Source organism: Planococcus citri, chromosome 1 (assembly GCF_950023065.1).
Source record: "Planococcus citri chromosome 1, ihPlaCitr1.1, whole genome shotgun sequence".
Lineage (NCBI taxonomy): Eukaryota > Metazoa > Arthropoda > Insecta > Hemiptera > Pseudococcidae > Planococcus > Planococcus citri.
In genome coordinates this window covers 83751037-83771959 of record NC_088677.1, presented here as the reverse complement: position 1 = coordinate 83771959, position 20923 = coordinate 83751037, and the positions used below count along the sequence as shown (strand labels likewise).

Genomic DNA, 20923 nt, shown 5'->3' with positions numbered 1-20923 from the left:
AAAATTTGCTCAAAGTTGAACTAGCTTATTCTTGAGAATTGAGATACCAATGTCGAATGTAAACTTTCCATTTTATAAGTTCGGATATTTCTCAAATAGGTAATCAATCACTAGACCATCGGAGAGAACTCTCGGGGAAGAAATCGATCTAATTAAGTTTGAATACCTAAACCAAAAAGTAAGGCTGATTGGACAATAAGAATTAATTAAATATGCAGTAGTCAACAGCTCAACTGGTTTAATAGGTAGGTACCTTACGATTAATGAAACAAGAAAATCATGATTACAACTTCATAATAACAAAATGAATAATACGAGTAGTACATACTAAATAACAGTAACAAAATCAAAACAATGTAAAAAATGCTGCATTCGCATAGGAAAATCACACATAAATAGGCTGATTGGACAAGAAACAACTCCACCGGGCAAACACGGATTAATTAAATATGCAGTAGTCAACAACTCAACTGGTTAAATAGGTAGGTACCTTACGATTAACGAAATAAGAAAATCATGATTAAGTACAACTTCATAAAAACAAAATGAATAATAATAGTACATACTATAAATATCAGTAACAAAAACAAAACAATGTCAAAAATGCTGCATTCACGTAAGAAAATCACACATAAATAATTTCTATTTTGGTAACTTGAAAAAGAAAAAGTTTCGAGAAAAATCACCAAGTATTTTCGATGACCGAACATCTACAACCAATCGGAGTACCGTTTCTTGATTTTTCGAATCTCTTCAGCATCATTATTAAAATACCAGTTCAAAAAATCATCCAGCCTATGTGGGTATGGCACGTTTATCATATAATCATCACTACCATCCCAATCGTCATACGCAAGCTCCAACTCATCCTGTATTACGTTGCAAAAAATATCATCTACTGGTAACGACTGCTTGAATTTACCGATCTCATCTTCACTATCCAACAACCAGACCAGAAATCTTTGTAATTCATCACCTTTCATTTCATAAATAACACCAGAGACCAGATACTCGTTGAAAACATCAAATAAACGTTGCTTCAAAACATGAACAGCTTCTTCGGGTGCAAATGTTTCAACGAATTGTATCAGATCATCGAAGTCGCCGCTGTCAATATAATCGCAAAAGTGACGTTCAGTTACAGGTGATGAAACGAATTGATTTTTGAATTCAACAAGAAGATCGACGTCCTCAGCAAAAGCGTCTTCGACCAACGCATTCAACTCTTTATAAGAACGGCATATGGTATAGCTAAGAATAGAATTTTCACCGAGAACATTAGACCTCAACAGTTGCTGTTTCAGCTCTCTTAGTTTTTGCTCGTTGGAACAACAAAAAGACAAAAACGCACGCAATTCTTTGAAATAACAGAGTCTTAGCAGGTCAACGCAATATGGGCGGATATTTTCGTATTTAGACATATGTTGCTCTTTGAATAAGCTCACGTCGTTCTCGTCTCGGAAACATAACTTCATTACTGCCAATAGTTCTCTGACACGAGCACCAGAGATCAAATTACGCCAATTGTTGCACCAAAATTTGTGCCTTTGTTCAAAACTGGCATCCAACAGAACTGTGATCAGGAATCTCATTTCTCTAGGTTGAGTGTCAGATGACCTCGTACATGGACTCTTGAACAATGTTTCATTCAATAATACGTCATTCAATACCCATTGCTTCATATTCTCTGGATAATTTTTCCATATTTCACAGCATAAATATACTTCATCATCGGAATTCAATCGTTCCTTAGCGGTGAAAAAGCGAGTCTCATGTTCTAGCAGTTTCTCGATTAATCGGATGAACTGACTTCTATTCAATTTGTTTCTGATGTACATCCAAGCAGGAAGAACGTGTACTTTTTCTCTGGCAAAGATCAACAGAGAATACATGAAATTAACACCTGTTTCAGCGAGAAATTCTTCTAGTTCGAATTCGTTTAATCTTCGTAAAGTGAACCTAGCGAATAAGCTGGAATGGAACGTAGACAGCACTGACGTTGGTCGCGATCGCCTTTCGTGGGGTACACGATTCCAAAAGTACTCAAGGGAGAAAAAAGATCTGCAATTACTGAACATCAGCTCATCGATTGGTTCATCCTGAGGATTGGGTAGAATGTTTAGTTCGTTTCTAAGACAGCAAATCCAGTAGTACAGCAATGGGCGTACGTTGAAATCAATTTGAGCCAAATCGAAGTTCGAGCTGACAAATGGCCAAATTCGCTCAATATCATCTTCAAAGCAGTACCAACAGGCAATTTTGAATTTCTCAACAGCAGCGAAGCGATCAGACAGCATCATTCGTTTCGCCGTTCGGACATAATGAATATCACCATTCCAGTCCCATACAAAATCATGGAACTTGTTCAACAGCTCAATGTAACTATTGGAATCAGTATCAAATAAAACATTTTTGGAATGGTACTTAATCCAGGAACTATTGTAATCAGTATCAAATAAAACATCTTTGGAATGGTACTTAATCCAATCAGCAATTGATACGCAGAACTTGGCGGTGTACTCGATCAGTAATCCGTAAATCGTCGATGGAATATTGGGGGTTACCTTTTTCAGCACAATATCCTTCGCTAATTTTAATTCATTCAAAGTCTTAATTTCAGCACGTGCGATTTCTTCACGCCATAATTCCGCAACGATTGCGATAGCTGACATTTCTTCCAGTGTCACCGCACTGGGATAGGTAAGATCGTAAACTGGAGAAGTAGTTTCGGCCATTTTCTATTCTGATTCGGTAATATGCAAAGAAGATCTCAATTCAATTTGATTGGAATACCTGGAAATAAAATGTCCGAAATAATATCACAGCATTTAGAATAGAATCAGGAGTTACCTAGTAGGCAGCTACAATGTTGCTTTCGACTTACGAGTGTTGTTGGTGAAATTAAAGGCGACACGAATGATGAAATATACGAAAAAGTAATCAAAAAATAATTAACGATAAATCCACAAAGAGTTAACAACGCGATTAAACTAATAATTTTGGTAAATCCATGATCCAAAGGACGCAATTCACATTTATTCGAAAAAAACTACGCTGAATACAATGGAGGATGATGTTTGGAAATTGGAATGAGGCATGAGCGAAGCTTCGTAGCTCATAGGATATTCGTAGGCCTGGTTAGAACAGAACGAGATAAGCTAATTTGATAAGCGCCAGAAGCGTAGTCTGGATGGGCGATCGGGAAACACTCAAAAATCGCTGATTCGTTGATAGATTTTTATTTTTTTCAAAAATTCAAAAGCAAAAAATTAAATTTCAACAGGGATGAAGCCCCGAACGATTTTTTTCCGGGTTTCGGGTTTCGGGGCTTGGGCTTTCAATAAGCTTTCAATAAAAAATTTATCAGGTCTTGGGCTCAGGGTCAGGGATGAGGCCCAGGCAGGCGCCTGGCCCAGGACCAGGACCCGAAGGCCGAAAGTGCCGAAACCCGAAAAAGCCCTGATTTTTTCCTTGAAGCCCGAATGTACAAGCCCCAAAACCTTAAAAAGTGTAACCTACAAAGCCCTGACCCAAAGCCCAAAACCTTTACTTACCTCTGAGGCTCTCTGAAAAGTGAAAACCAAGCCCCGAACGTGAGCCCCAAAAGTCCCAAAACCCAAACTGTGATCAAGGCTTTTCAGGGCTTTTCGGGGCTTGTGTAAATTTTGTAAATTAGGTACCATTGTGATTACCGTTCTGTCAGTTTCTGTGCATCTCAAAATTTCAAAAGTCAAAAAAGATGATTTTTTTCAAAAAAAAATTACAACTTCAGCAAAAAGTTTAATATTTTAAGGGGTTTTTTTTGGTACATTATTTATAATATTCCGTAGGTAGTTCATTGTTCTTTGAAAAATGATACTTGAAAAATGTGGACAGTTCTTAAAAATTTCAAAATAAATTTAATTCTGATTTAAAAGAAAAAAAATAAAAAAAACTTTTCCATTCAAATAATTTTGAAAAAAGCAATCGGAATCTGCCCTTAAAATGTTAATTGTTTTTTTTTCAACAGATAATCAAATAAGATTTTACTTTATTCTTCATTGAAATTGCAATTGAGGGCCTTCATGGAAGAGGGGCCTTCGTCAATTTTTTTCATCAACTTTATAAGTTCAAAATGGACTTGAAAAACTTTTCTACAAGCTAACATTTTCCAATTCGTTTTTTTTTTCATGGAAGATAAGTTCAATATCACCGAATATGGTGAAATTATTTTAAAAAAATTTATACATTCAAAATATTGTTAATGAAAAAAAAAAACAAATGTTCAAGGATCCTTTTCCATGGAACCACTCAATTTCAAGGCCTGAAAAGCACCGGAAAGCCCTGAACACTTCATGCAAGCCCTGGACACTGAGCCTTGAAACCCAAACCCAAAGTTTCCTGGGCCTCAATCCAAGCCCAAGACCTAATAAATTTTTGATTTAAAGCCCAAGCCCGGAAACCCGGAACCCGAAAAAAAATCGTTCGGGACCTCATCCCTGCTTGGGCTTGGATTGAGGCCCTGGAAATTTTTGGTTTGAGTTTCAGGGCTCAATGTCCAGGGCTTGAATGAAGTGTTCAGGGCTTTCCGGGGCTTTTCGAGGCTTGAAATTGAGGAGTTCCACAGAAAAGAGGCCTTACTCATTTTCTAATTTTTTGTTTTCATTTACAATTTTGAATGTACATATCAAATTTTTTCATCAATTTCACCACATTCAGTGATATTACTGATATTGAACTATTCTTCCATGAAAAAAAAAAAACGAATTGTAAAATGTTAGCTTGTAGAAAAGTTTTTCAAGTTCATTTGAACTTATAAAAATCAGTAAATCACTGAAAAAAAATTGACCAAGGCCCCTTTTCCATGAAGCCCCTCCATTGCAATTTTAATGAAGAATAAAGTACAATCTTATTTGATTTTCTGTTGAAAAAAAAAAACATTTTAAGGACAGATTCCGATTGCTTTTTTCAAAATATTTTGAACAGTTTTTTTTTATTTATTTATTTAATCAGAATTACATTTTTTTCGAGTTTTTAATTATTGTTCAAATTTTTTAAGTATCATTTTTCAAAGAACAATGGACTACTTACAGAGTTACAGAATATTATAAATAATGTACTAAAAACCTCTTGAAATATTAAACTTTTTGCTGAAGTTGTAAATTTTTTTTGGTAAATCATCTTTTTTGCCTTTTAAAGTTTTGAGAGGCACAGAATGGTACTATAGGTAACAATAGTAATTTACAAAATTTACACAAGTCCCGAAAAGCCCTGATCACAGTTTGGGTTTCGGGGCTCACGTTTGCGGCTTGGTTTTCAGAGGAAAAGGTTTCGGGATTTGGGCCAGGGCTTTGTAGGTTACAGTTTTTAAGGTTTTGGGGCTTGGACATTCGGGCTTCAAGGAAATATTCGGGGCTTTTTCGGGTTTAGGGTCTTGGTCCTGGGCCGGGCCTCATCCCTGAATTTCAATGGTAAGGTAAGGTAGGGTAACTGGGTAAGGGAACCAAAATAAAATAACCGATTCTTGAACACGGTTTTGACTTTTGAGGGTTCTTCTATCTTCTGATTGAAATTATGGTCTGGTTGTGGACTTGTGGATGTGGTCTTGTGGCGATCTGGTTCTTGCACAATATGGAAATGGCAAAACTCTATAAATTCTAAAATCTGGGAGCTCCCTAGCCAGTAGCCACCCAGTGAAGCTCCCACTCCGTCCCAGTCTCAGGAGTTCAGGACAGGACACAAACTAAATACTCCCAAATCACCAAATGGTAAAGGGTAAAGCATAATAAAACTGAACTTTCAGAGCTTTTACTAAAAATCTGTAAGTGTCACTTTTTTTACATTTTAGCTTTCAAGTTGCTTTTGGGTCTTGGGAGTTGGGAGTGAGATAAGTGTATGGCTCCCAAAGATGAGCCTCCCAATCCCAACCCATTACACAGATGCCCCAATTTGGTCTTATGATGAAAATTTTAACTAAAGTTGAAATGTTGAAAATATCAAGTAATGCCGTGTGACATATAGTTTGTTCGGTTTTTAGTGGGTGATAAATTCGAATAGGTATGAACTTATTTTTGTGTTTCAACACTCATCACTCCTACTCCGGATAAGTACCTCAATTTGGTCTTATGATGAAAAAAATAATAATGTCTAGTGGTTACCTATCAATATCATAAATGGGAAATAAAAAAAAATAAAAAATTCAGGTTCCTCAAAAAAAAGTGCAAAATTACTTTTAAATTGAAAAAAAAGCTGAAAATTTTATAAATAAACTCAAAAATACTTCAGTAGGTGTGTAAAAAATTATTTAAAAAATGGTCTGATAACATACAAAAATTGCAAAAAAAAACACCGAGAAATGTAAAACTGCGCAATCGTATAAATTTATTTAATCACAACGCTTCAAAATATGTAGTATCCAATTAAAACAAAAATAATATACATCGCATTCGCAGGGTCTTGCAAACGTATTTCACCATCCTTCGAATGACTAGAAAAACTGAATCTGGTTAATATACGCCATTGAAAAGACATAAAAGGCCACATTAGCCAGCACCTATGCACTTGTGCTATAGCAATAATCGTGAATCGTACGTATTTTACATTCTTTTAGGTTCCATGGCAACTGAAATGAATTCTTCAGCTATTTCACGATCCAAACCGGTATAAGTCTTGTCGATATCTTCTTCCGTGACAGTACTATCACTTTTCTTTCTACACCTTTCGTTAGTACTCGTAGGATAAGGTTTTTCGTATGGTTTAACTCTGGCTCGACTACCCAGCTCTTTTTCCTAAAAAACAAGTCGATGAAATCGATACATTATTAAAAATTTGGTAGGAATGATACTGGATACTACTGGTAATAAGATAGGTAGGTAGGTATTAACGAATTACTTATTATTAATTTTTTATTTTCTCACTCTTCATTATAATTATTTTAAGTACCGTTACCATTGGCGTGTTGCTCAATAATAATCGTACACATCGTGCCACCATTATACGAGTACCCACCGAGATATCGTAATACATATTATAGACTCGATCGGTCGAGATTTTCTTATCTTGTGTATACTTTTTTTTTTTTTGCTGAATGTCGTTTAAAAAAATACCTATACGAAGTTGTATAACCAATTAAAACGGGTTTTTATTTCCGTTCAGGGTTTCACTTTTTGGTAGTTCGTGGATTATTGGCGTTTGTTTGGGTGTCTATAATCTCTATAATGCCTAGTGTGCTGTTTTCAAGAGGCGAATTCCCTTCGAAGAAATGATAATACGACGATGTCTACAGTCTATCGTGTTCTATTATTCGATAATAATGCTGAGGTAGGCAAGTACATATGATCTCCAGGGTGAATCTTCGGAGGATTTCTCTGAAAGTACCCAAGGGGGCAGATATGGGTCATCAAAGAGGAAGCATTTTCGAAAAAATTGTCTTTTTTTCGCTCTAGCCATTACCCAACCTACATATTTTGAGAGAAATTATACAATTTAAATAATTAGAGCAAAAGATTAGAACTTATTCACAAGTCTACCAAAAAATGACGACTTTTAGCAATTTTTACAAAAAACAATTTTTTTTGATAAATAGTTACTGGACTTTTGAGCAGTTTTAATATTAGAATAGTGTCTCTTTTCAATTTTGCCCAAAAAATACATTTTCGACAAATGCAGCTCTTCTGAGCAGTTTAGTCTCAAGAAACTTTTTTTCAATTTTAGCAAATTTTTTTTTTTTAGAAAATCTGCAGGACATTGTATTGTGCAATTTTGGAAAAAAAAAAAACAGAACTTATTCTTGTAGAATGCGAGACCTTTGAGCAATTTTGTCAAAAAAAAGTCAGACTTTTTCAAGTAGGTATGGTGCAAATGCAACACTTTTTTGCAGTTTTGGCAAAATGGGCTTATAAAATTCAAAATTTAAAAATGAAATTCGATACCAAAAATTTTGATTGGCAGAGTATTTTTTCAATTTTTCCAATTTTTTTCTGTCTTTATTTTAAAAATCAGGAAAGTGGACTTTTTTTTTCAATTTTTGAAGATATTTTTGGAATTACCTAGTTGATTTTAATGTAATATCGTATTATGGGGCATGTTCAAAATTTGCCACTTTCATTTCAAGTCGATGATTTTCCAACACTTGACAAGGGAGTCTCACGAGGCTCCAGCAACTGATTTGACCCAATTTAAAATTTTTTATTTCAAAAGAGAACCCAAAGGTCTCGAAGCTTTAATTTTTGGTTAATTCCACCAACCAAAAAAAAAAAAAAAAAATGAAAAATTTGCTTTGAACAGTAAAATAATAATTTCCAGGGCATATCAAGTGAAAAAAAAGCTATAAAGCTCATGAGAGATTTTTCGGGCTCCAAATATTCGAAAAATTTCCCAAAAATGATGAAAAAAACGATTGAGGAGACCAAAACTTTAGGAATAATGCTTTTCCAAAGAATGGTCGAAAAATGCAATTTGAATGCTACAACTTTGGGAATACTCTTTTCTCCTCACAATTAAAGTTTTCTGGAGTTTGGACAAGATTTCGAGTCTGCGCATCCAAAAGAGTATTTTTCGAGCCTTAAATTTTCAAAAAATTTCTAAAAAAAACAGTCGAAAAATGCGATTGGAATAGTACAACTTTTGGAATTGTCTAAAACTCGACCTTTGACAAGAAAACACAATTCCGAAAGTAGTAGCTGCACAGATGCATTTTTCGATCATTTTTGGGAAATTTTTTGAAAATTTTGGCTTCAAAAAATAATTGTTCGGGTGCGTTTTAGATCTTTTTTTAAAAACATTGATATGTTTATTGTACCGAGAGCCATTTTAGTAGGCCAATTTTAGAATTTTTTGGCGAGACTTTTGAGAACTTGAAAAAAAAATTCCAATAAATTCAAGACATAAGTTAGATTTTTGAAAACTTTGAACATTTTTTTTCCATTCAAAATTCTAAACTTTCAGTTGACCTCAGTAAAAATATATCCATGATTTGAAACTTTTCTTAAAAAGTTAAAAAGGAGACTTTACGCCCATTTTTTGGAAAATTTTTTGAAAAATTTTGGGCCCAAAAAATACGTTTTTACATGCATAGACTCGAAATCTCTCCCAAATCCTAGGAAACTCGAACTAGAAATAGAAAAGATGATTGCCAAATTTTCACCTTTCTCATTGCATTTTTTCGACCATTTTTGAGCAATTTCATAAGAATTTTGGGCCCAAAAATACTCTTTTGGATGCCTAGATTTGAAATTGCGCCCAACCCCCCTAAAAAACTCAAACTGGGACTAGAAAAAACGATTTCCAAAGTTTTAGCTCCACAATTACATTTTTTGACCATTTTTGGGGAAATTTTTTTGAAAATTTGGGGCCCAAAAATACCCATTTTGGATGGCTGGACTCAAACACACGCCCAAACATTAAGAAACTCGACTTGGGACTAGAAAATATGATTCTCAATTTTTCAACTCCTCAGTCACATTATTTTTTCGACCATTTTTGTGCAATGAAAATTTTGGGCCCCAAAAATATCCATTTTGGATGTCTGGACTCAAAACCGCGCCCAAACTTTGAGAAACTACTTGGGACTAGAAAAGACGATTCCCAAATTTTCAGCTCCTAAATTACATTTTTAGACTACTTTTGAGCATTTTTTTTTTAAATTTGGGCCCCAAAAATACTCATTTTGGATGCTTGGACTCAAAACCGCGCCCAAACTTTCAGAAACTCGACTTGGGACTAGAAAAGACGATTCACAAATTTTTAGCTCCCAAATTACATTTTTCGACTATTTTTGAGCAATTTTTTTTCAATTTTGGGCCCCAAAAATATTTTTTTGAATGCCTAGAATCAAAATCGCGCCCAACCCCCCCCCCCCCCTCCCGTCAAACTCGACCTGGGACTAGAAGAGACGATTCCCAAGGTTTTAGCTCCTCAAATACATTTTTCAACCACTTTTGGGCAATTTTTTTGAAAATTTGGGGCCCAAAAATACCCATTTTGGATTGCTGGACTCAAACACACGCCCAAACATTAAGAAACTCGACTTGGGACTAGAAAATATGATTCTCAATTTTTCAACTTCTCAATCACATTTTTCGACCATTTTTGTGCAATGAAAATTTTGGGCCACAAAAATACCCATTTTGGATGTCTGGACTCAAAACCGCGCCCAAACTTTGAGAAACCACTTGGGACTAGAAAAGACGATTCCCAAATTTTCAGCTCCTAAATTACATTTTTAGACTACTGTTGAGCAATTTTTTTTTTAATTTGGGCCCCAAAAATATTTTTTTGAATGCCAAGACTCAAATCGCACCCAACTCCTAAAAATTTCGGCCTGAGACTGAAACTAGAGAAGACGATTCCCAAAGTTTTAGTTCCTCAATTACCCTTATAGACCATTTTTGAGCAATTTTTTTGAAAATTTGGGCCCCAAAAATACCCATTTTGGATTCCTGGACTCAAAATCGCGCAAAAACTTTAAGCAACTCGATTTGGGACTAGAAAATATGATTCTCAATGTTTTAACTCCTCGATCACATTTTGCGATCATTTTTGGGCAATGAAAATTTTGGGCCCCAAAAATACCTACCCATTTTGGATGCCTGGACTCAAAACCGCGCCCAAACTTTGAGAAACTCGACTTGGGACTGGAAAAACGATTCCTAAATTTTCAGCTCCCAAATTAGGTACATTTTTCGACTATTTTTAAGCAATTTTTTTTTGAAGATTTTGGGCCCCAAAAATATCCATTTTGAATGCCTAGACTCAAAATCGGGACCAACTCCTAAAAAACTCGACCTGAGACTAGAAAAGACGATTTCCAAAGTTTTAGCTCCTCAATTACATTTTTCGACCATTTTTGGGCAATTTTTTTGAAAATTAGGGCCCCAAAAAACCCATTTTGGAAGACTGGACTCAAACTGACACCCAAACTTTAAGAAACTCGACTTGGGACTAGAAAATGTGATTCTCAATGTTTTAACTCCTCAATCACATTTTTCGACCATTTTTGGGAAATTCTTTGAAAGTTTGGGGCCCAAAAATACCCTTTTGGATGCCTAGACTCAAAATCGCGCCCAAAACTCTAAAAAAACTCGACTTTAGACTGGAAAAGATGATTCTCAAAGGTTTAGCTCCTCAATCACATTTTTCGACCATTTTTCGGCAATTTTTTTGAAAATTAGGGCCCCAAAAAACCCATTTTGTATGCCTGAACTCAAAATCACGCCCAAACTTTAAAAAAACTCGAATTGCTACTAGAAAAGACGATTCCCAAAATTTTAGTTCCTCAATTACATTTTTCGACCATTTTTGGCCATTTTTTTTGAAAATTAGGGCCCCAAAAAACCCATTTTGGATGACTGGACTCAAACTGACGCCCAAACGTTGAGAAACTCGACTTGGGACTAGAAAATGTGATTCTCAATGTTTTAACTCCTCAATCACATTTTTCGACCATTTTTGGGAAATTCTTTGCAAGTTTGGGGCCCAAAAAATACCCTTTTGGATGCCTAGACTCAAAATCACGCCCAAAACTCTAAAAAAACTCGACTTCAGACTGGAAAAGATGATTCTCAAAGCCCCTCAATCACATTTTTCGACCATTTTTGGGCAATTTTTTTGAAAATTAGGGCCCCAAAAAACCCATTTTGGATGCCTGAACTCAAAATCACGCCCAAGCTTTAAAAACCCCGACTTGAGAGTAGAAAAGACGATTCCCAAAATTTTAGTTCCTCAATTACATTTTTCGACCATTTTTGGGCATTTTTTTTTTTTTGAAAATTTGGGGCCCCAAAAATACCCATTTTGGATACCTGGACTCAAAATCGCGCCCAAACTTTAAGAAACTCGACTTGGGACTAGAAAAGACGATTCTCAACGTTTAAGCACCTCAATTACATTTTTCGACCATTTTTGGGCATTTTTTTTTTTGAAAATTTGGGGCCCCAAAAATACCCATTTTGGATACCTGGACTCAAAATCGCGCCCAAACTTTAAGAAACTCGACTTGGGACTAGAAAAGACGATTCTCAACGTTTAAGCACCTCAATCACATTTTTCGACCATTTTTGGGCAATTTTTTAAAAATTTGGGGTCCAAAAAATATCTTTTTCGAGTGCGCAGACTCGAAATTGTGCTAAAACTCCGAGAAACTCGACTTGGGACTAGAAAATATGATTCTCAATGTTTTAGCTCCTCAATCACATTTTTCGACCATTTATGGGCAATTTTTTGAAAATTTAGAGCCCAAAATACTCTTTTAGATGCCTAGACTCAAAACCGTCCCCTAACTCTAAGAAACTCGATTTCGGACTAGAAAAGATGATTCCCAAAGTTTTAGCTCGCTAATCACATTTTTCGACCATTTTTGGGCAATTTTTTGAAAATGGGCCCAAAAAATACCTATTTGAATGGGCAGTCTCGAAATTGAGCTCAGTCCGTAGGAAACTCGACTAGTGTCTAGAAAAGACCATTCTTACAGTTCTTACATGCCCAATCACATTTTTCGACCATTCTTGGACAATTCTTAGAACAGTACTTGGAGCCCCAAAAAATATCTCACGAGCTCAATAACTCTTTGATGCTTTATATGTACATTGTACATATATCCTTGGGATTCTATTTTTACAGTTTCAAGCCAATTTTATCATTTTTTTACTGGCGGAAAATGGACCAAAGGAGGAAAATTCGTCTCTTTATGCTAATCTCCTTCTTCAAAACAGATACCAGGTAATTTGTATTATCTCACAACAGATTCTAATACCGTTCAGTGTCCTGTCCGGTAACCCATCGACCCAGTTCAACACTCGATAAAAATCTTTTCAAAGCTATACTCGCATATAACCAAGTTTACTTGGAAATCTCAAGAAGATGAGACACAAACTGTAAAGAATCATCACACGAACAATGGAATTGTAACACTAACATAATCGTCGCGCGAACTAACAACATATCCGAAAGCGTAATTACAAAGGTAACTACTCGTAATTTTATAAGCCGCGTACGATTATACAATTAAATGATCAACTTCATTCCCAAGGTTGCAGAACAATATCTTCAAAAAGAACCAGTTACCTACACGAATATAGGTACATAAATTACCTGTGGACTATATATTTACGTTTTTAGATCTACATAATATAGACTAACGTGTTTTAAATTAAGTAATTATCTTAATAGAATGAAGATTTCGAGTTCGAGAAAACTTGGGTCTGCATATGGCATGGGTATAATGACATGCGGATGAATTTGTCGTTTTATCGTTCGGTATAGCCCTACCAAGTACCAAGCATTCTTTATTCGATGGAATTATCTCAACGTATAGTAAGTAGTAGGTATTTAAGTGGAACAGAACATTACATATAAAGCAATATTGTAGCTATATTACCTACTGTACGAGTACTGTGTGTGTATGTAGTTCAATTTAAAAGGTACCATAAAATGAAACCATCTTTGTAATTCATATTTTTCAGATATGGTATGATTATCATGCCGCAGTCCATAAGTGAACCACATATTACAAGTATATACCTACTAAGAACATATGTAATGTACCTGGTCCATCTCCAGAGTCCATAATGAAGACTCGATACTGGCACTTATACTACACCTATTATAGTTTCTATTTCGTAACAGAGTGACGATTATGATTGAAAAAATATAGGTACTGTAACTCGTATAATGGTGTCATAGATTTCTTAACAAAAAGTACGTAAGGTGTACCTATACGTATACACCTTTTTTATTAATTAATAATTAATATATCCGAGATAACTACTGACGAACTTACTTGAGATGAATTTCGATGAGGTTGTGGAATCAGAGATACCCTAGGCCATTGTGGGTAATACGATTCCATTATGTTCGGCATCATGTAATTATTATCCGAATAACTAATGAATGAACTCGAAGGGTAAATTGTTTTACCATCGATCTGAAACACAGTGAAAAAAAGTACTCGTATTAATTAATTGATTGATTTATGATATTGAGAAATAATTGAGCAATAATTTAGATAAAAACACATTTCAGTCTGTCTCATCTCATGCACCGAATACCTCGTCGAGAGTAATGCTCAGGATCGATTGAATATCTAAATTCAAATGTTCAAACTGGCTGTAGTCATTTTACATGACTATAAAATTCACACAGAGAGAAGGGGTCGTTAAAATTTGACATTGAATCGAAAATACAACTGACCTATTGGAATATTTCCAAATTTTTTCCCTGCAAAATTCACATTTGAGGTAGGTACCTATGTAATGTATCTGGCAGACGGATCCGGGGATACAACAGGTCATCTACAATGTACCCTTTTCGAAATTAACTCATGAATATGGAGCTGTATAAAAGTATACGACGAGGATCGACCTATCACATCACATTCTCCATTGCATCACACACCAATTACACATAAATAAATTACATATGCACCTATAATACATACTACATAGTTACTTTTTATCACGTAAAAATAACGAAACATGTGTAAGAAGATAATTTGAATTTCCATTTATATACGATCATTGATAACCACCAAGACCACCACCGTGTCAAATCTTGGATTCAGACACCTAGACCATGCTCGATAATAATTAATAATTATCCTAGTCGTACGTTCGTAACATTCGACTGAGTATAGAATTGCGGATTTGAATAATCTACTACATGTTATCAATGATTTATGTATTATGTAATGTTGAACACCACGACAAAGAACTGACAGAGTATTAGGTTTTCAATACACACAAGATCGCTAGTTTTGGAAAGAATATGGTTAACCCGCTCCCCCTCCATCCATCGGAGTCCTGCCAAATCAAAATTCAAGCTGTTCGAATTGATTATTCCATTTTTGGCGAATTTTCTAAAATTCAAAAGTGATTATTTTTGAGGAATTATGCTTTTTTGAAAAAAATGTGCATTCATTCAGTAAAACTGGTGGAAATCAATTCTGAAACCAGCATATGACAATAGGAGTAATTGCGACCCCCGCCGATCCCCCGGGACAACTTTTTTCTTAAAGGGGACATCCTAAGGAACATTTTAAAGCAAACTTGCAAAAAAAAAAAGTTAGCCTTACTTACAAAATGGCGGCCATTTTGATTGACAGGTCAGCCGAAATCGCAGATTTTGCGTTTTAACATAGGACTTGCACGAACTATTTCAAACTTTACAAAGGTAGATCGAAAGATCATGCAAAAATTTATCACCTGTCAAAATTTCAAGTGCTAAAGTGCGTTTTTCGATTTTTGGCGAATTTTAAAAAATTGAATTTAGGCCAAAAATGAAGGAAAAAATCAAAATTTTACCAAATTGACCAAGAATGCTGAAAGTTGGGATATACCCTATTTTCGACATGCCAAATCGATTGGAAACGGTTTCAACCCGTTTTGAGTAGTTCTGGAGCCTCCAGCAGATTTTTGAAACTCAAAATTCCCACAAAATTCCATCAAATTGGAGTTGTAAAGCTAAAATTTATTCTAAAAACTAATTTCAATACGCTACGAAGTACTGCAGGTGAATTTCAAGTCGTTTTGGAGCCTCCAGCGACTTTTTGAAAATTCCTGAAACCTTCAGCAGATTTTTGAAACTTTAAATTCTCACAAAATTTCATCAAATGGAGATGGAAAGCTGAAATTTACTCTACACTCAAATTTTAACACCCTCTGAAAACGACTTCTGGTGGATTTCAAGTCATTTTAGAGCCTCCAACGACTTTTTTAAAAAATTACTGGAGCCTCCAGTAGATTTTTGAAACTTGAAATTTCCCCAAAATTTCATCAAACTAAGATGGAGAGTCGAAATTCATTCTGCAAACTAATTTCAATACGCTACGAAGTTGACTGCTAGTGAATTTCAAGTCGTTTTGGAGCCTCCAGCAACTTTTTGAAAGGTTGTACCTATGACGGTTTTTTGGAAAACTGAAATTTACTATAAGTAGCTGGAAACTTCAAACCTATTTGAAACCACCATGTACTCTGCGAAGTAAATTTCAGCTTGCCAACTCCATTTGATAAATTAACGTTGGGGAAATTTCAAGTTTCAAAAATCTGCTGGAGGATCCAGTAATTTTCAAGAAAGTCGCTGGAGGCCCTAAAATGACTTGAACCCACCTGAAGTCGTCTTCAGAGGGTGTTAAAATTGGAGTGTAGAGTTAATTTCAGCTTTCCATCTCCATTTGATGAAATTTTGTGAGAATTTAAGGTTTCAAAAATCTGCTGAAGGTTTCAGGAAAATTCAAAAAGTCGCTGGAGGCTCCAAAACGACTTGAAATTCACCTGCAGTACTTCGTAGTGTATTGAAATTAGTTTTTAGAATAAATTTCAGCATTACAACTCCAATTTGATGGAATTTTGTGGGAATTTTGAGTTTCAAAAATCTGCTGGAGGCTCCAGAACTGCTTAAAACGGGTTGAAACCGTTTCCAATCGATTTGGCATGTCGAAAATAGGGTATATCCCGAATTTCAGCATTCTTGGTCAATTTGGTGAAATTTTGATTTTTTCCCTCATTTTTGGCCTAAATTCGATTTTCAAAAATTCGCCAAAAATCGAAAAACGCACTTTAGCACTTGAAATTTTGACAGGTGATAAATTTTTGCATGATCTTTCGATCTACCTTTGTAAAGTTTGAAAAAGTTCGTGCAAGTCCTATGTTAAAACGCAAAATCTGCGATTTCGGCTGACCTGTCAATCAAGTGGCCGCCATTTTGTAAGTAAGGCCAACTTTTTTTTTGGCAAGTTTGCTGTAATATGTTCCTTATGGTGTCCCCTTTAAGAAAAAAGTTGTCCTGTATGATCGGCGGGGGGGGGGGTGCAATTACTCCTATTGTCATATGCCGGACTATAATACTCATACATATTAACTCCCTCGAACCAAATTTCACCATTTCTGACCATATTGGAGCATTCTAGTGCGATTTTCAATGTCTAAGTACATACATAGGTAATTATAAAATTTATCCAAAACGTGTGGAAATCAATTTGGACAGCGAGAAATCGAGTTATGTGGCTTATTTTTAATCTATCCACATTTGAACCGATTTCCAGGAGCACATCTCGATCTCGAGTTTATACCAACAATCTGATAGAAAAGTCGAGTAGGTATTGTTCTGGTTACGAATAATTCGTTGAAAATTACTCAATATTATTCAATTCGTTACCTAGTGAATGATTCACCAAAAATTAATAGAATGAATCGATTCGTTCGCGAACGAGTCACTTATACGAATCAATTCGTTTGCGAATGATTTACTAAAAATTATTCAATTCGTTCACGAATGATTCACTAAAAATTATTCAATTCGTTCGTGAATGATTCAACAAGACTTGATTACATGAATCGATTCGTTCGCGAATGAGTCGCCTTTACGGATCAATTCGTTCACGAATGATTCATCAAAAACCATTCAATTTGTTCGCGAACGATTCACTAAAAATTATTCAATTCGTTCGTGAATGGTTCAGCAAAAATTCTCTGAATAAATCGATTCGTTCGCGAACGAGTCACTTATACGGATCAATTCGTTCGAAAACGAACCACTAATGAATTATTCAAGTCGTTCGCGAATGATTCACGGATTCACCAAAAATTATTCACTTCGTTCGCGAATGATTCACAAACAGTTGATAAATTCGTTCGCAAAAGATTCACTAAAAATCAGCAAAACAAATTCTCTAAATGAATCGATTCGTTCGCGAACGAGTCACTTACACGGATCAATTCGTTCGCAAACGATCCACCAATGAATTACTCAAGTCGTTCGCGAATGATTCACGGATTCATCAAAAATTATTCACTTCGTTCACGAATGATTCACAAACAGTTGACGAATTCGTTCGCAAAAGATTCACTAAAAATTATTCATCAGCAAAAATTCTCTAAATGAATCGATTCGTTCGCGAACGAATCACTTATACGGATCAATTCGTTCGCAAACGATTCATCAAAAATTATTCCAGTCGTTCGCGAATGATTCACCAAAAATTATTCAATTCGTTCGCGAATAATTCACCAAAAATTATTCAATTTGTTCGCGAACGATTCAGTAAAAATTGCTCAATCCTTTCGTGAATGATTCACAAACAATTCATAAATTTGTTCGCGAAGATTCACTAAAAATTTTTCAATTATTCGTGAATAGTTCAGTAATGAATCGATTCGTTCGCGAACGAGTCAGTTATACGAATAAATTCGTTTGCGAATGCTTCACCAAAAATCATTCAATTCGTTCGCGAATGATTCACCAAAAATTATTGAATTCGTTCGCGAATAATTCACCAAAAATTATTCAATTCGTTCGCGAACGATTCACTAGAAATTACTCAATTCGTTCGTGAATGATTCATTCACAAACAATTCATAAATTTGTTCGCGAAGATTCACTAAAAATTATTCAGTTTTTCGTGAATAGTTCAGTAATGAATCGATTCGTTCGCGAACGAGTCAGTTATACATACGAATCAATTCGTTTGCGAATGCTTCACCAAAAATCATTCAATTCGTTCGCGAATGATTCACCAAAAATTATTCAATTCGTTCACGAACGAGTCACTTATATGGATCAATTCGTTTGCAAACGATTCACCAAAAATCAATTGAATGAATCGATTCGTTCACGAATAATTCACAAATAAATTGATAAATTCGTTCGCGAATGATTCACCAAAAATCAATTAAATGAATCGATTCGTTTGCGAACGAGTCAGTTATACGAATCAATTCGTTCACGAATGCTTCACCAAAAATTATTCAATTCGTTCGCGAATGTTCCACTTGGAAATCAATCAATTTGTTCAAAAACTACGTTTTAAACAAAAATTTCTTGTTTTCTTATTTGGAATTTTTTCCCATTCCTAAATCGTGGTCAAAGAAAACGCACGTTAGGTGTCCACGCGAAAATTGGCTCAAATGTAGTTCAAACAGTCAAGAATAAATCACAACGTAATTTTTAGTACAGGCTCAAATTAATTTTGAAAATCGCGCAGCTCGATATTAAGAAAATTGGACGATGGAGGGGGGGGGGGGGAGTAGGTTGGCAAGAAAGTATTTTAAAACGATTTTTTTTTCAAAGAAAAATAAAGCAAGAATTTTTTGTCAAGGTGAAAAAATGATGAATTTTACCCAATTATCTACATAACGTCAAAAAAGCGAGACTTTTAATCAATTTTAGGAGAAAATAAAGACTTTCTGAAATCTCTTGAAGAAAATTAGAACTTTCAACTGTTTTTCTAAAAAGCGACATTTTTTTGACAATTTTTGAAAAAACGAGAATTTTCGACAACTTTTGAAAAAAGTAAGCATTTTTGATAATTTATATAAGGAAGCAAGACTTTACAATTAAAGTAAAAAGTAAGAATTTTTAGGAATTATGTTACAGCAAAATCGTGATGTTTATTTGTAATTTCTGGAGAAGAAACCAAACTTCTGGGTCATTTTTTGTGTTTTTGAATGAGTCTTTTTTTCGCAGGTCAGTTGAATAACAAGAATAATCTTGTCAAAAAGCAACAACTCTACAATTTAAACAAACAGCAGCACTCTTTGGTAATTTGGCAGAAAAATGATTTTTTGGCCAATCATTTTCAAAAAAGTCGGATTTTTTTCGTTTTTGTAAAAAAAATAAAACTTTTGTTAATGAATGGGAAAAAAGTGAAATTTTTCATCAATTTTGTTAAAAAACGAGAATTTTTGTCAATTTTTTGCAAGAAAAAATACGTTTTCCCATTTCTGTCAAAAATTAAACCTTTTTTCAATTTCTGACAATTTCTGTGAAAAAAACGAAATTTTTGGGTATTTTTGGCCGAGCAGTGACAATTTTTAGCAATTTTCAGCAAGAAACAAAATTTTTGGGCCATTTTGACAACGGGTGAGATTTTTTGCTATTTTTGATAAACGGTGTGGCTTTGACAAAGTCATTCACATTTAAAAAAAAAAAAAAAAAAAAAATCAAAATGACAATCCAGACAATTAGGCATTGAGCAAACCCAATTACTTAAATCCCCATTATATCATATATCATCAAAAGGTATTCAAGGTCGATGATTCAGATAATATCCCACAATCTACATAAATGCATTTTACTTTTACTAGCTCAATAAATCACCACAGTAATTTTTTTTTGGGAACTTTCGCTTCATATTCATACTTATTACTCTCCTATGAAATTTCACTCAAACAATATTAAAATCGCAATTTTATTTCACGAAAATATTATACTAAAGCCCCAAGCACACATTTCCAACTAACCACTGTCGTTCAATTATCGTAAACTAAGAGCATGAAATAGCGTAGAATAATTTTTGCGAACAAAATTCACCAGTCTGGCACTTTCCTTTCGAAGTCTCGCTGTGAGTTTGAAACGAAAATAAAAACAAGCGCCAGATTTCTGCATAAAAATCACCATAATTAAGTAGTAAGTACCTATCTGAATTGGTAAAATAATTTTTATATGTATATGGTACAAATGAAATGAATTCACGCCATACTACAATATACCAGCAGATACTACTTGATCAAGAACCAACAATCCGACGAAGAACTTACGAAATTCGCCAAACACATTTCCATAAAAAATAGGTAATGCAATTTCCCTAACGTGAAATTAAAAACAGACGATTTTTTCAAGTCGATTCTCTAAATAACCAACTATAATACAGAGCTACATAATTCAAAAAAAAAAAAGTCGATTAAATTGATTAATAACCTTCATCACCTATTGAAATCATCGCACCTTTAATGTCGATAACGGACCTGGAATAAACTTCGCCAAGTCCAAGCAATTACCTTCATTGTATCGCTCGAATTTTTAAGGTTCATAGCGGGCGCTAATTACTCTCCTAATGTAATGTGGATTTTTTTCATCGCCTTATTCTTTACTCCAACCAACGATGAAGATTTCTTCCTTTATCAAAGATGCATTCCGTGGTGTGTTTTGTGGTTTTTTTTTGTGTTTTATAGCG

General features: G+C 34.7%; 2 protein-coding genes across 2 annotated transcripts in view; both read right to left on the bottom strand.

Moving 5' to 3' along the window:
- Positions 1-221: 221 nt before the first annotated feature.
- On the bottom strand, positions 222-3114 carry LOC135838564 (uncharacterized). The gene is made up of 2 exons (XM_065354247.1): positions 2885-3114; positions 222-2793 (listed from the first exon to the last, which is right to left on the bottom strand). The coding sequence occupies exon 2, from the start codon at positions 2733-2735 to the stop codon at positions 711-713; it is 2025 nt and encodes a 674-aa protein (XP_065210319.1). The 5' UTR covers positions 2736-2793; positions 2885-3114; the 3' UTR covers positions 222-710.
- Positions 3115-6337: 3223 nt separating this feature from the next.
- Positions 6338-20923, bottom strand: part of LOC135838554 (uncharacterized) — a 42421-nt gene continuing 27835 nt past the window's right edge. Inside the window, exons 3-4 of the mRNA XM_065354235.1 lie at positions 13757-13900; positions 6338-6767 (exon numbers count right to left, since the gene is read on the bottom strand). Coding sequence (XP_065210307.1) covers positions 6576-6767; positions 13757-13900 — 336 coding nt within the window. The 3' untranslated portion in view covers positions 6338-6575. The remainder of the gene's footprint in view (positions 6768-13756; positions 13901-20923) is intronic.

Coding starts and splice junctions, on each gene's coding strand:
- LOC135838564 (XM_065354247.1), bottom strand. CDS start 2,735: ATGGCCGAAACTACTTCTCCAGTTTACGATCTTACCTATCCCAGTGCG.